The 16,161-nt window shown below is 32.9% G+C and overlaps 2 protein-coding genes and 1 pseudogene across 5 annotated transcripts in view; 1 reads left to right on the top strand and 2 right to left on the bottom strand.

Annotated features, from left to right (window-relative positions):
- The window catches only part of LOC127904336 (B3 domain-containing transcription factor NGA4-like), a 20,736-nt gene extending 11,237 nt beyond the window's left edge, over positions 1 to 9,499 (top strand). The window contains exon 2 of the mRNA XM_052447321.1: positions 8,926 to 9,499. Within this exon, the coding sequence (XP_052303281.1) occupies positions 8,926 to 9,036 (111 nt within the window). The 3' untranslated portion in view covers positions 9,037 to 9,499. The remainder of the gene's footprint in view (positions 1 to 8,925) is intronic.
- A 1,709-nt stretch (positions 9,500 to 11,208) lies between these two features.
- Positions 11,209 to 16,161, bottom strand: part of LOC18105500 (probable plastid-lipid-associated protein 14, chloroplastic) — a 46,088-nt gene continuing 41,135 nt past the window's right edge. For 3 of the 4 annotated variants that reach the window (XM_052447318.1, XM_052447315.1, XM_052447319.1), the window contains one exon: positions 11,209 to 11,493. In XM_052447318.1, the coding sequence (XP_052303278.1) occupies positions 11,284 to 11,493 (210 nt within the window). In that variant the 3' untranslated portion in view covers positions 11,209 to 11,283. The remainder of the gene's footprint in view (positions 11,494 to 16,161) is intronic. The other variant, XM_052447317.1, reaches the window with a different exon arrangement.
- LOC18109609 (probable plastid-lipid-associated protein 14, chloroplastic) lies at positions 11,500 to 16,120 on the bottom strand (annotated as a pseudogene).

Raw genomic sequence — 16,161 nt, forward strand, 5'->3', positions numbered from 1 at the left:
CAAGTGGGGAGCGCTGCCGTTTGGTTAGAGGTAGGTTTAGGTTTTTAGGGTTAGAGTTTTTTTTGTATTATCTTTCAAATGTGCAAAATTGGCCCCTCTTTTGTGTGTGTTGAAGACCAGTATTTATAGGTAAAAATGTTGTTAGGTCTCAAACTTGGTCCCTCAACTTCTTTTTTTGTAAATTTTGATCTTTCTTATTTTTTTGGATTTTTCTTATCAACATCGACTCGAATGAGGAAAATCGGTGATTTTAAAATAACGCGTTCTAAAAACCTTCGAAAATTTAAATTTTTTTGAGACGATGCTAAAAATGATGCAAATATATTAAAAAAACATATTTTTTGGATTTTTGTTGTTTTTTCGCTATTTTTGGATTTTTTCTGAAAATTTATCAAAACATGGGTAAAAAATTGGGTAGTAACAATTACAATAAAGCTAAATCATATGAGAAAATCGTTGTAGTTTTTCTCACAAAACACTGTGGATTGTTACAATATTTCTCTAAATAGTTTTTTATTTTATTTTTTTGGGGAAAACACTGTAGTTTTCCTCACAAAACATTGTCAATTGCTACAACATTTTTCCTCATGAGTTTTTTTCCTTCCAAAATTATCTTTGTTGGTTTTTTTTTAATATTAAGTTGGTAGAGAATTTAGCTTTGTAATTTTTTTTGCTTTTTATTAACAGAAAAGCTAAATCATGTGGCGAAAGCGCTGTATCTTTCCTCACGAAATACTGTAAATTGCTACAAATCATTTTGTTCAGTCTCTAAGTTTTTGATCACCAACACAACTTTTTTTTCCGTCATCAAATATTTGCTCAATCATACCTTTAGTTTCTATTACTTATCTAGCGTTGGTTCACAATTATAACACTATCAAGTGCATTTGTTTTATAAGCTCGTGGCAGCGCGCATGCATGTCATCTCGTACATACATCTAAATGGTGTTGGGGAATCATTGTTCCCCCACACCCAAAAGCACTGTGGATTACAACAGTAATCCATAGTGCATTCCTCCTTTTTTTTTCACTTTCTAATTTTTTTTCCTTTTTCATTTTTTATGTCACTTTATTTTTTTTTGCACTTTTTATTTTTTTTTGCACTTTTTTTATTTTTTTTTGTTTGTTTTTTTTTTCTAAAATTATCTTTGTCAATTTTAGTTTTTTAATATTGAGCTTATTAAAAAATTTTCTTTTTAATTGTTTTGCTTTAAAATACTGTGGATTGCTACGGTGTTTTTCCACGTGGTTTTTCTATTTTATTTTTTTTATTTTTCAAAATTATATTTGTCGATTTTTTTTTAATATTGAGCTGATAAAGAATTTAGTTTTGTAATTTTTTTCTTTAAAACATTGTTGATTGCTACAGTGTTTCTCCGCATGGTTTTTTTTATTACCTCCGAAATTATCTTTTTTTTATTTTATTTTTTAATATTGAGTTGGTTAAAAATTACAGTTACAATATATGAGGAAGCACTGTAGCTTTCCTCACAAATTACTGTAGATTGCTATAATGTTTTTTCCCACATAGTTTTTTTTTTATTTCTAAAATTATCTTTGTCGATTTTTTTTATATATATTAAGCTGGTTATGAATTACAATTAAGTAATAAGCTAAAGAGTGTGGGGAATTCACTGTTCACCCACACCCAATGCATTGTGGATTACAATAGTAATTCACAGTGCATTCCTCTTTTTTTTTAAACTTTTTTTTTTCATCTTTTTTTTTTCAAATTTCCCCTTTTTTATTTTTTTCCCAAAATTACTTTCCTTTTTTTTGCCAACTTTTCCTTTTTTTTTTTATTTTTTTTTCAAAATTATCTTTGTCGATTTTACTTTTTTAATGTTGAGCTGGTTAAAAATTTCGCTTTGTAATTTTTTTCCTTTAAAATACTGTGAATTGCTACGGTGCTTTCCCACATGGTTTTTCTATTTTATTTTTTGATTTTTCAAAATTGTATTTGTTGATTTTATTTTCTTAATGTTGAGCTGATTGAGAATTTAGTTTTGTAATTTTTTTCTTTAAAACATTGTTGATTGCTTACAGTGTTTCTCTGAATGGTTTTTTGTTTGTTTGTTTTTTGAAGATTTTCTCCGAAATTAACTTTTTTGATTTTATTTTTTAATATTGGGCTGGTTAAAAATTACAGTTATAATATGTGAGAAAAACATTGTAACTTTCCTCGTAAATTACAGTGAATTGCCATAATTGTTTTTCGCACAAGGTTTTTTTCCAGTTTCTTTTGTGTTTTGTTTTTTTGTAATATTTTTTCTTAAAATTATCTTTGTCAATTTTATTTTTTTAATATTGAGCTGGTTAGAATTTAACTTTGTAATAAAGCTTAATCATGTGGAGAAAGCATTGTACCTTTCCTCACAAAACACTATGGATTGCTAGAGTGTCTCTCAATATAGTTTTTTTTTCTTATGATTTTTTTAAAATTATCTTTGTCAATTTTATTTTTTTAATATTGAGCTGGTTGAGAATTATAATTACAAGTCATTACAAATAAGGCTAAATCATTTGGGGAAGCACCGTAGCTTTCATCACAAAACATTGTGAATTGCTACAATGTTTCCAACATGGTTTTTTTCCCTGTTTTTTTTGTTATTTTTTTCTAAAATTGTATTTGTCGATTATATTTTTTTAATTTTGAGCTTATTAAAAATTTAGCTTTGTAATTTTTTTTCTTTAAAACACTGTGAATTGTTGCAGTGTTTTCCCATATGATTTTTTTATGATTGTTTCCAAAATTATCTTTGTCAATTTTTTTTTTGAATATTGAGATGGTTGAGAATTATAATTACAATAAAGCTAAATCATATGGGGAAAGCGTTGAAGCTTTTCTCACAAAACACTGTGAATTGCTACAGTATTTCTATAAATGGTTTTTTTTATGATTTTTTTTCTAAAATTATCTTTGTCAATTTTATTGGAGAAAGCACTGTAGTTTTCCTCACAAAACATTATCAATTGCTACAACGTTTTTCTTCATTGGTTTTTTTCCTTCCAAGATTATCTTTGTTGGTTTTTTTTTTAATATTAAGTTGGTAGAGAATTTAGCTTTGTAGTTTTTTTCTTTTTATTAACAGAAAAGCTAAAAAATATGACGAAAACAATCATTTTGTTCAGTCTCTAAGTTTTTTTTTATCACCAACACAACTTTTTTTCCCATCATGAAATATTGACATCATCATACCTTTAGTTTTTATTACTTATCTAGCGCTGGTTCACAATTATAACACTATCAAGTACATTTGTTTTATAAGCCCGCGACAGCGTGCGGACGTGCCATCTCGTAATTATATTATTATAGGTTGTTATGCTCAAGGATGTTAAACCCGGAAATCGGAATGTCTAATGAATTTAGTTGAAAAATTCGTAATTTAAAGATAGACTCTTTTTTTATTTTACTCTAGATTGAATTGACTTGTTAGTTATGTTAACTCTATTTTATATATATATATATATATATTGTCATCATCCTTCTAGGTAAATATAATTTTTAAATTTAAAGGAAAATATAAAATTTTCCTCATATATAATATAATACAAACACTACAAATCTCTCTTTAAACATAATTTCTCTCCCCTAAGAAAACCCTAAATTGATTTCTCTTTTCCAATTGAAGATCAGATCTAGGTGAAATTTTATGGGCAAGGGGAAGTAAACAACCTAAAAGCTTTGTGCTAGTTATTTGTATTTTCTTACCTCTTTGATCTTAAATCCAGCCATGTGTACGGTTAAGAACTGGTTCATGGGTTGCCTTTGGATTGAAATAAGCTCCGGCAATAATTAGGAAAGAGTGATGTTAAGTTTGATGTACTATATTTTAGTTTGGTGGATTGGGTGGCCCAGCGAAGAAAAAAACAGAAGAAGAAGAAAAGAATAAGGGTGGGAGTACTACTTGCTGTGGGGCAGATGTGTCAATCAATAACTATGATGTGGCACATTACAAAAGTGTTTTGATTTTCTATTTTGACGGTGATTAGTGATGTCAGTAAATCAGTTGTCGAATAATAGTCGTTGACAGTAATTAGTGATGTCGGTAAACCAGTTTCCACTTTTACCACTTTTATCAGTTTCCACTATGATATGGTACATCACAAAAGTGTTTTGATTTTCAACTTTTACCAATAATTAGGGATATCATTAAACCAATTGTTGAAAAATAGGAGATGGTTTTTTTTTATCAGTTTTCACATTCAACGTTAATTAATGAGATCTTAAGTTAATTAATGATATCTTAAAAATTTAAGTAGCTTATTAATTTAATTCTTTTTTCCGGTCAAGCTGGCTAGTAATCAATACTTAGTGTCTGGTAAGATAAAGTGGTTGGTTGCTAATACTTGTGAAAATCTTTTTTTTTTTTTGTAGATTTAGTGTCTGCTTGGGAGTGTGGTTGCGATTGCTTTTCAAAGTGTTTTTCGTGATGAAATACATCAAAATGATGTTTTTTCATTTTTAAAAAATCATTTTTGAAATCAGCGCATCAAAACGATCCAAAACATACAAAAAATTATTTTTTAGCAAAAAAAAATTAAATTTTTGTGGAACGCGGTGCAAACGGTGCTTAAAGAGACTCTCCGATACTTAAATATCTTTTTTAGAGAAAATGCCAAAATATATTAGAGAGATAGAATTTGAAAGTATGTATGCTAAAAATCCTATCAGATTGAAAAATTGATTATTTTCTTCTCAAGATCTAATAGGTCTTTATAGCCCATGATTCTTACCTTTTTTTATCGAGAGGAAGACCCCAAAGTCCTCATTTTCTGATAGCATTAAAATATTTTTTATGTGTTAAAGGGAGAAAAAGATCTCTAACTCATTATAGGGTAAAAAATCTCTAACTCATTAGAGAAAAAATATATATGACTCATCACATGGAAAAAGATCTTTGGCTCATCAGAATCTCGTGATTCAATATGGAGCATGATAAGATTGTCAGAGCCACATGTACTTGGATTCAGCAATTGACTAGGTCCAATGATGCTGAGTTTGGTAATTTGCAAGAACCATACATGTTTGGGATTAGCGCTTAGTTGAGCTCAAGAATGTGAGGTCTAGTAGTTCGCCAGACTCATGTATGCTTGGACTCAGCACTTAAATGAGCCTAAGAATGTTGGGTGTAGTAGCTCATCAAACTGATCTATGAATGCCTGGGCTCAATGCTTGGCTGAGCCCAAGAATGTTGGGTATGATAGCTCGCCAGACCCATCTATGCTTGGGCTCAGAATAATATGGGATAGTTACTTTCTGTGGGGTAATGTGTCAATAACTGTAAAAAGGTTGTATCACCCATTACAAAAGTGTTTTGAATTTTTTTTTTAATTCGAGTCAGTTCCATATATCTCGACTAATTTTATAAGCCTTGAAGTTAATAATTATGTAAGCCTTCAGTGACCTTGAGATTTATGGGACTCGAACTGGTGACCTCTAGAGAACAAACCCAAAACCTGACCAGTTGAGTTACACCCCTCAAGATTTTTAATTTTCTATTTTTAAAGTGATTAGTGATGTCATATACCATTTGTGAAAGAATAGCCGACAATATTAGTTTCCAGTATGATATGGCCCATCACAAAAGTGTTTTGATTTTCTACTTTTATCAATAATTAAGGATGTCGATAAATCAATTGTCAAATAATAATAATTGATGTTTTTTTATTAGTTTTCACAGATAGTGTTAATTAATTAGATACTAAAAAATTCAAGTAGCTTAGGAGTAAGGCTTATATATTGGATAATCAGTTAATCTCTTGATTCTAATGATCCGATACCTTCTTTCTGGCCAAGGTGACTAGTAGCTGATATCTTATGTCTGGTAAGAAAAAATAATTGGTTGCTGATACCTGCAAAATATTTTTTTATAGATTTAGAGATTCTCTGATACTTAAATATCTTTTTTTAGAGAAAATGCCAAAATCTATTAGAGAGATAGAATCTGAAAGTATATATGCTAAAAATTCTATCAGCTTGAAAAGATTGATTCTTTTCTCTCAAGATCCAATAAATCTTTATAGCTCATGATTTTTACCTTTTTATCGAGGGGAGGACCTCAAAGTCCTCCTTTTCTGATAGCATTAAAATATTTTTTATGTGTTAAAGAGGGGGAAAGATCTCTAATTCATCAGAGGGTAAAAGATCTCTAACTCATTAGAGGAAAAATATTCATGACTCATCACATGGAAAAAGATCTCTGGCTCATCAGAATCTCGTGATTCAATACGGAGCATGATAAGATTGTCAGAGCCACATGTACTTGGGTTCAACAATTGGCTAAGTTCAAGGATGTTGGGTCTGATAGTTTGCCAGAATCATACATGTTTGGGATTAGCGCTTAGTTGAGCTCAAGGAAACGAGGTCTAGTAGTTTGCCAGACTCATGTATGCTTGGGCTCAACACTTGACTAAGCCTAAGAATGTTTGGGTGTGGTAGCTCACCAAATTGACCTATGTATGCCTGGGCTCAATGCTTGGCTGAGCCTAAGAATGTTGGGTATGGTAGTTCGTCTGTTGGTAATAAAAAAATTATTTTACCAATGAATTTACCAATGGAAAAAGCGTGCAAAAAAAAATTATCCGCTTCATTTCGTCGGTATTTCTCTCAGTAAGTTCGTATGTAATTTCGTTGGTAATTATTTAAAAATATTAAAAAAAAAAAATCTATTTTACAAAACTATAAAATAATTAAATTAATATAAATCAACACTCTATAATACTCAAAACACTTGGAAAAAAAATAAAAAAAATCAACTCAAACAAATTTGCAACAAATAAATAACAAGAAAAAATAAATTCAACTAAAAAAATTCATATGAAAAAAATAAAGTTGCAATTGCTAAAAATTTAAAAATTCTATAAATAAATCAACTAAAAATTGATCTCATATGAAAACAAAATCCTACAACAACATTCATACATTTATTAATAACAAAAAAAATTAAAAACAAGATAAAAAAAAATATAGTGAAAACAAAAACTCGAAAAAAAAAAGAAAAAAAAATTTACCTTAATGTAGTTGCAAGCAAAGCTAAGAAGAGAAAAAAAAAATCATAAAGTATATTAATTAAAAAAAAACTAAGAAGAAAAAAGAAGGAGAAAAATACATACTTGAGCATGAAGGAGAAGAGGAGTCAAGGAGAAAAGAGAAGAGAAGAGAAAGAAATGGATATTGATTTTTTTTGCATATGAAAAAGAAGAAGAAGAAGAAGAAAGGAGCCTTGTTTGTTGTGAAATTGGGGATTCCAGATTTTTTATTGGGGTGTTTTACAGACGGATAATTAAATATTAATATTTTTAAATATTCCGTAGGTAATATTTAATTTAAATTTTCAATTTAATCAAAAATTTTCAGAAACCGCCAAATATCACCGACGGGTTTTCAATCCGTCAGTGATTCCGTCTGTAATATTTAATTTAAATTTTCAATTTAATCAAAATTTTTTAGAAACCCACCAAATAACACCGATGATTTTTTAATCCGTCAGTGCTTTTGTCTTTAAAAAACAATACTTAACAATGTAATTGGGGAGTGAACAGTTCCAAAGCTCTCTAGAAAATACCGACGGAATTTTCCGTTGGTGATTCCGTCTGTAATTAACATAATGAACAGTGTTAACATTTTACCAATGGAATTACCGAGGGAATTTATTCCGTCGGTAATTTCATTGGTAAAAAATGATTTTTTTGGTTTGGTTAATTATTTTTTTCTCACTATAATTCCCTCGGTATATACCGAGGGTATATATTTGTCGGTAAAATTCATTAAAAAATTATTGACGGAAATATTTCCTCGGTATTTTCGTTTGTATTTATCGATTTTCTAGTAGTATGGCCAAACTTAATGATATTAGATTATCACTCTACCTTTATTTCTTTATTTTGAACATGGTTTTTAGGCAAATAACACATTGATATATCATCGCGTCACACATAAACTTTGTAAAATCAAATCATTTTATGTAATTTAATTAGCATCTATCAGTACGAGAAATGGCAATTAATCTAATTTTTTATCATTAAACTATGTACTAGTTATGCGTTTGAAAGCTAAAGATAATGTGTATTAAAGTACAATAATGATATACTTACGGTTTTAAAAAAATATTTTAGTTGCAGTTTTAAAATGAAAATTATAATATATATATATATATATATATATATATATATATATATATATAATTTAAATTATTGTGAGATAAATTTTTTCATATAAAATAAATTATTCTAGCTTCTATAAAATTAAAATTTAAAACATAATTATGTATAGGCACTAGTATAAAGAAAAAAAACTATTTACCTAATCAAATAATTTTCTCTTTATAACTATAATTAGACAAAAAAAAATAAATTCTCCAGTGGCCATACTAGACATGAGATAAATTAAGAAGAATAAATTCGCACATTTCCCCTTCTCCTCTCGCTTGTAGCGAGCACTAGACATGGATGTTTCTTTCTTACCTTACAAAACATTCTTCAGTGGCCATACTAGCCTTTTCTTTTGTCCTTTCCATCTACCGCACGAGGGATCGCACGAAACTTGAACCATCGCGGAAAAATCATGCTAGCTTTTTACGTAGCCAGGTCCTGGTATCAATATAAGCACATGGAAAGCTCCCACAAGCAAGAAGAAACCCATTTCAGTTGCTCTGCTTTTGCTTGTCCTAGAAAATGGCACAGGTCTCCAAGATCCTCAAAAAGATTGATACTACGAAGAGGCTGTCAGTTCCTATCAGGTTTCTCAGGTCTCTTCCACCTTTCAAACTAGGCAGCCATGCCGTCACCTTTGAAGCTACAGACGAGAAAGGCGAAGCTTGGGCCTTTCAATGCTCCATCCGCAAGAGAGGACACCCGAAGCCAGTCCTCCAAAGAGGTTGGGTTGCATTCGTTAGGAGCAAGAAGCTACAAGTTGGTGACAAGGTCAGGTTTATTAAACATAAGAACCGAGCTACTGCAGCAATCTCTTACAAAGTTCGTGCTGAAAAGGCAATCAAGATCTTTGGTGCTACATTTGGCTACGCACGGATCTAGTCCATTTCCCTAATTAATAGCTCTGTAAGTCAAGCTAGCAAATAATAGTGCCGGTTTCAGGCACTGGCTTGCATGGTTTTTAATCGAGTCCCTTTCTGTACTTTTGCATTTTACTTCTCCTCAGTCGTGATTCTACTCTACTAAGTTACCTCGGTGACTTGAATGTCATGCACCAGACAGGAAACACCAAGGTTGTTATTAATGGTTGGCTTGTTCTATACCCAGTAGTGAATGAAATGGAGCCATGTTTCCCGCTTAGGGGGACATGTTAGCTTTCTAAGTTGGGTGAGTTTCAAGTTTCTTGAATTCTCATATATTTGTGCTGCTTCTGCAATTAGTATGTTTAACTTTCAAAAGCCATCCCATCTGCTAAGGTCTCTCAAGATGTTTCCTTCTGCACCTTTCTTTCAAGAATATGGAATTAGTGCTGATCTCTGAATAACGCAATAGGTAGCTCGCGAGGCCACTTCTCATGCAAGGGTACGTATAGTAGTAGTAATGTGGTATATGTGATTGCGCTCTTGCATGTGAAATGTGAATTATTTTGCATATTCGGCATCTTGACGAAAGAAAGTAACGATGTTGGCTTAAATCCGTTGCCTGATTGCCTCTTTAAGAGGTATTATTTCATGTTTAAAATTATGATATCAAAGTGGTTTTGATCTTGAAAATACACCTCTTGAAATAGAGAGATAATAGCTAGGGTTTATAAATTACATGAATCCTCGACTTCCTATCGACGCAGAATAATGATATAATCATAGAGCATTAGTAATGAGGAGGCTTGTTGGTTCAGTCATGGAATCCTCGTCACAGAACTCCAAAAACGGCACTCGTACCGTTCATTTCTTTTCTTTTTGGCTTACAATGGCGGCGCCATGTGGTCAAGGTGATGGTGAGAATGGTGGGCGCCTTTCGATGTGTTTGGTTTGAAGATATGATTGGTTGTTTTTGTAAAAGTATAATTTTTTAAAATATAAATTACGTTTCACAAAAATAAAAAAATATATGTTTTTTATATAGATCCTACAAAAAAAAGTCAATTATAGCTATAAGTCAAACAAACACAGAAAAAGACCAAATACACCCTCGGCCCTACCACGTGCATATTTTTATGAAATTAAAGTTTTTACAAAAATAGTTTGATGATTATCACTGCGATAATTTGATACTTCATATATGGGTGATGAGATGCTGTTAGTTTTTCATCCAAAATTGGATCTCTATGACATCTCGGTGGGATGACATTTTTTAGGAGGCGAATCTCGACAATTATAATGATCTTAATTGTTAAACAAAATCCAGACTCCAGAGACTATCTAATATACGGGTCACCCCTTGAGTCAATTTTTTCATTAAAATATATTGTTTATTTTTATTATTTTTATTTATATGAAATATTCGAATCAGCTTAAACTTCAACTAAAAATATTATTATTATTATTATTATTATTATTGATCCAATTAGTTCCAACAGGTCACTAAAATTCCGACCACATTGAAATGATTTGTCCGTAACAATATCTTATAAAATTCAATTAAAAAAACCCAGCCCTAATCTATTTTCCGAAGCAGTCAACAAGGTAGAGTTTAACAGCTATAATCATTCACTGAATTTATTTTTATATTTTAAAAATATTTTTTTAAAAATATAAATTTTTTTTATGTTTTTTAAATTAATATTTTTTTGATATTTTCATATTATTTTTATATGTTAATATCAAAAATAATTTTTTAAAAAATAAAAAAAATATTTTAAAAAACAATCACTACTATTATTTCAAGTATCGCGTAGAAAAGCCATTATCACAAGTAAAATAAGGACCACATGACATTTAATTTTGACGCTCTGGTTATAATTGGATTGACATGAGCAGTAAATCTCAGAGGTGTGTGTTGTGTTCGACTGGTAATATATAGCCATAGCATCATTTTAGGTCGATCGGAATCTAGAGCATGGTTTCGTGGCCGCAAAATCGATTGAGCATGAACGTACCAAAGCAGAAGCTGTTCCCCTGCTGATGGTTTTGTAGTCTGTTTGGTATCATCTTGACTGCCTCTGGCTGTCTTCTTATTAAGGTTTGGCCAAATTAAGGGTAGAATCATTTTTCAAATAAAGCTTTATAACATTGCAACGTTTGACAAGCCACTCAGACATCAGGCCGCACTGCATTTGGAAAAGGTTGATCTTCATCAATTAATCGACTGTACAAATTACACGAGCTAGAACACAACAGCAATTTCTATCTACAGTACTTGCGCGCAATGGCTATCTACAGGTTTCATTAACACATAGATCTTGTAAATAAGAGAGCTGATCCATTGACCCCGCGCAGGACTAGCAGTCTGGAATCCACATGTTCCGCAGACGAGCCTAGACAAATCAAACATCTCAGGCGGAACTTGCACACGAATTTCTTGAACTATACTGCTTGGTGTAACATCATGTTGATTAAGGTTGTCCCCGAGACTCATTGTCACTTCAATGTCAGCTGAAACAAGTTTGGCCACTGGAAGGCTCCAGGGAAACTCCTTATACGGGACAAGTTTCCTCCATTTTTTAGCTGACAATTTCTGGGCTAAAGAATCTTGATTGTTTGGTTGCCCAAAGGATAACTTCTCTGATGTCTCCTTATACGGGACAAGTTTCCTCCATTTTTTAGCTGACAATTTCTGGGCTAAAGAATCTTGATTGTTTGGTTGCCCAAAGGATAACTTCTCTGATGTCTTTTCCTCCTTAAGATACAACCGTCTCCCAGATGTCAACCGGAATAAAGAGTTTACTTCCAATTTCCCAGTTATACCACTTTTGTCATGAGGCCAGGCTCCACCATTCATGACCGTGAAGCCAATGTCCGATGTGAAGGAAATACTAGTATTTAATTTTGATGCTCTATTTATAGTTAGATAAACATCACTAATCAGGACGCGAGCAGAAGGCTGACGAAGGGTCAATCCTATTTGTCTCCCAGTATAGTTTAATAGACGCCATTTTCCTAGAAGCAACTCCAACCAGTTCTGCACATTGAAATAGAGCAGAAATTTCAATATTGAGTAACCTTTGAGAATAACAAGGCCTCGATCCCGAGCTCGTTGGAGATAGATTGTAAAATCATAATCAATCAATAAAATGTTTCATGTTCTACCAGAAGGAAGAATCCAAAGAATATTGGCTGCTGAAGAAGTACAACAGCTAAAGAACCAAATAAGTTTCTAGCTTCTTTTTCTTTCTATTGTATCAATGCATTTAGCAGTTAGACCATTTCACATAAAGTGTTCACTTAACAAAACGAGAGAGTAAATGGCAAAGAACAAGTGACCATAAATTAGAAGAAGCCTTTGAAAGTAAAGGTGATGGATGATACAAGTTATAATATCTTTGAGGCAACTAGACATAGACCCATATGACTCTTCGGAGAGAGCAAAAGAATTAATGAATCTACAAAAGCTACGAACAAAGCAGATAATTGCTAACCTTTGGCCTTGAATGAGCATTCAGCATCTCCATCAATTCGATAAAATAAAGCCTATTACGCTATCACATCAAAATTCACCAGTCAGTTTACATTGTCAATGTAATGTCATTGCGAGCTATAAACCAACACCAGATATATAATGAGTTTACATGCAGACATTTAGTAGTTCAAATAGAAATAGAAGCACACTAAGATATCTTTCAAGTAACAGGAAATTAATTAGTAACACTAATTGTTCCATCTCATACTTGTGCTTCCCTAGAAAAACAGGGTACTTTCTAGGTTCCCAAAGCCTCTGATAAATGATCAGGATGCATGGTTGCGCTACTCCATGCTCAGAACATGAAACTGTCAAAATTTCCAGCTAATCACTCAAGGCACAGGCTTGAAATAACAAACGATGAATCCATCTGAGTGACATTAGAGAACTTAGAAATGCTAGCTGTAGACAAACCTGGGGCTGCTTATAAATGTATTCCTCCGTAATTCGAACTGCAGTTGAGCCAAGACCCCATCTGATGATATCCATGGATGGCGCCACCCGCCATCTTGGTCCACACAGAAATGGATGCCTAAGGGCATCCAAACAACTGCAAAGCATATCAAAATAGTCATAATAGATGCTTCATCTCTCTCAAATTAATTCAGATTCCATTCAATATGGTTAACCTCGTGTTGTCTTTACTATTGTCTAATAAGAGATGAACTGATGAATACCTTATTCTTTTTGAAGGTTTGGTTGCCAATAACAAGGATAAAAGGTTCCAACCAGCACCCCAGTTCTGATCAAGTATCTACAAAACGAACTTAAACATCCTAATAATTCATGTGGCTTTTACTTATAAAAAACAATCTTTATAGATATTGTGAAAGGTGTAGCTTAAAGTATGGTAATTTGCATTCGGACTACTTGGAGTCCAACATTTCCAGAAGGAGAATTCCTACTGAGGATTTGCAATAAAAATTCACGCAAGCATGAAGGATCATTCCCCTGCACTCATCCATAAAAGAGAAATTTGGTAACACAGTTAACACTCAATATGCCAGTACAACATCTTAGGATCAGTACCAACACATGATGAGTAGTGCATGATGATAATATAGGATTTTTTTCTTATTGAGCAAATAAAGTGACTGCCAATGTATTCCAGTCTTCAAGAAACTGGTAGAAATTAATGAAGAGAAACTTGATCTTATCCAGAGACGCAATGCAAGTCAACAAAAATTCCACCAGGTTCTGGATTGATTAATCCAAAAGCTTTACAGGAAAAAAAGAAAAAAAGAAAAAGAGACTAGCATGTTGTACCTTCATGAGGAATGATTTGAACTTCAAGAAAATTAATGGATCCATGAGTTCCCGCAGCACCATATTTGCCATCATAAATCCTACACATCTTTTCAACATGGATGAAACAGAATTCAGTACATCAGCAGCTTTGCTAGCAGCACTAACTGGATACACTTTTAGGTCTATCTATCTATTCATACCTCATGTCAAATGCAATCATCATCTGCCGCCTGTCCATGTTGTCCAGTGTGCTACTATTTGGACCATCATCGTAAAAGTCAGCAGCATTCCCTAGTATCCCTACCTGAAAAGTTGGAATTTCAGAAGTTTCACAAAGTAAGACATCAACGCAAGAAAGAAACCACATGTTACACAGCTTAATCAATGACGTCGTGCTTTATAGCAGAAGTTATGGAGCAGAAAACAGTGGATAGTTGTACCCATGTGTGGGAGGTGCACTAATTCAATGGTGCTGATTTATTCATGTCTTGTTTCGTTCCCCAATATTTGTGCTAATAAACCTTTCCTCAACCATAAGTCTAGAACCACCAAACTTTCAAAGCAGAATACCAGAAATAAAATTTGACTTCACTAGATCAATGGAAATTGTTGTGCATCAAGTGTTGTCATATCAGACAACACAAATCAACAAGAGTTTTCCTCGAACACCCTTCTCCTTACAGAATTGCTTTCCTTAATCTATAAATATCGAATTTAATTCTAAATTCAGAGAATATAAAATTCAAAAACATCATAAAAAGGGGGAAAGCTTGCATTTACTTTAATATGCCTATCCACTGGGCTTATATGCACATTCTCCAGCCTCAACTCTGTATTCTGTATGTGCAAGTCCATGACTGTGCAAGTAGTTCACCTTAAGTAAGCAAAACAAACACCTTACACTTTAGTTGTACACAACAAATGGCAACTATTTGTGCACAGATAATACATGAATACAATTAAGCTATACATACTCCAATCAAGAGATCCCTCATCAATATGCGTGTTATTCGCAACTGCCGAGAGACAGCAGGTCCTCCAACCGTGTCATCTCCCACCCTCCTGACAGATTCCTCATCCAATGCCAGAGTGGCTTCCAAGGTAGGAAGCCAATCTGATTGTTGAAGCCAATGTCTCAAAGAAAAACTACCATGATACTGCCATAAATAAAAAGGAAGACATAAACTTTCAAATCCCTAACCTCACAAATGGAAAAATTGAAATATGAGAAGAACTGCTTCCACACGCAACATGCAGAGAAATGAAGGCTCGTCCAATAAACAGAAAATCTCCAACAGGGGTCTTGTAGAAAGACTAACCTGCCTAGCATAAACAACTAAATGGCTTCACACAACGAAACATTTAATGCATACGCAATATAAAAATCTTACACAGAAACAGAACATACCCCATGTACCAGAGTAAACGAACCACGGCCACTAGTAGGTGAAGAAATATAACCATAAACTTGCATCGAATAAGAATGGTACATAAGTTTACGGCGAACCAGCTTCTTCAATACCTAAAAACACTTTAACAACACCAAGGTTACACCAATATTCAAAACCTCAAATACAAAATAAACAAAACTCCAAAACTAATCCCCAAACCTCTATTGCTCGCATTCCTCTACGTTTTGCTTGAGTACTGACAAGTTTCCTAAGCACAACTTTAATGTTATGCAAAGGGCTGCAATTCCACATTATACTCATTACCTCCAATAATCACACGAAATCAAATAAGAAAAGAAAGCTAACCTATTAGAATCCTTTACTATTGCTTCGAAAACCACCTCATCCGCCTAAAACAAACCCCAATTCAGTTATCCATGCCATAATTATCAGTGCTAAGAACAATCACTTTTGGACATTAAACACTATCCTTAAGTGTTAATAACCGAAAATCACAACGAAATTAACAATATTTAACTGATAAAGATTAAAAAAAAAAATTGAAGTAGAGTTTTCTGGCTTACCCGGCCACCAAGGCCAATACTGACACGATCAACTGCTTCTCTCCCAGAACAACTGCTTCTCACACCGATGATACTACCATTACTACGTCGTTAAATCAGTTTCATCGTCGACAAATTATCAGAAAGAGAACAGAATCCGACTCCATATATTGCCGCCGCCGTCGCTGTCGCTGTCGCCGCCGTCAATCGATCAATCCGTTACAACTCTAAGAATATTTTTTGATTCAGAGAGGAGTTAGTAAGCAGAAGGAAGGAGAGGAAAGTGTGAAGAAACAGAGAAGAGTGTGAGAGATGCGTGAAGGAATCCGGAGCCCTGGGCTTGCCTAGTGTCAACTTCTGTTTTTCCGAATATCTCCTACATTTCACCTCCTGTTATTTTTTGTGTT

This window comes from Populus trichocarpa, chromosome 15, assembly GCF_000002775.5.
Source record: "Populus trichocarpa isolate Nisqually-1 chromosome 15, P.trichocarpa_v4.1, whole genome shotgun sequence".
In the NCBI taxonomy this organism is placed as follows: domain Eukaryota; kingdom Viridiplantae; phylum Streptophyta; class Magnoliopsida; order Malpighiales; family Salicaceae; genus Populus; species Populus trichocarpa.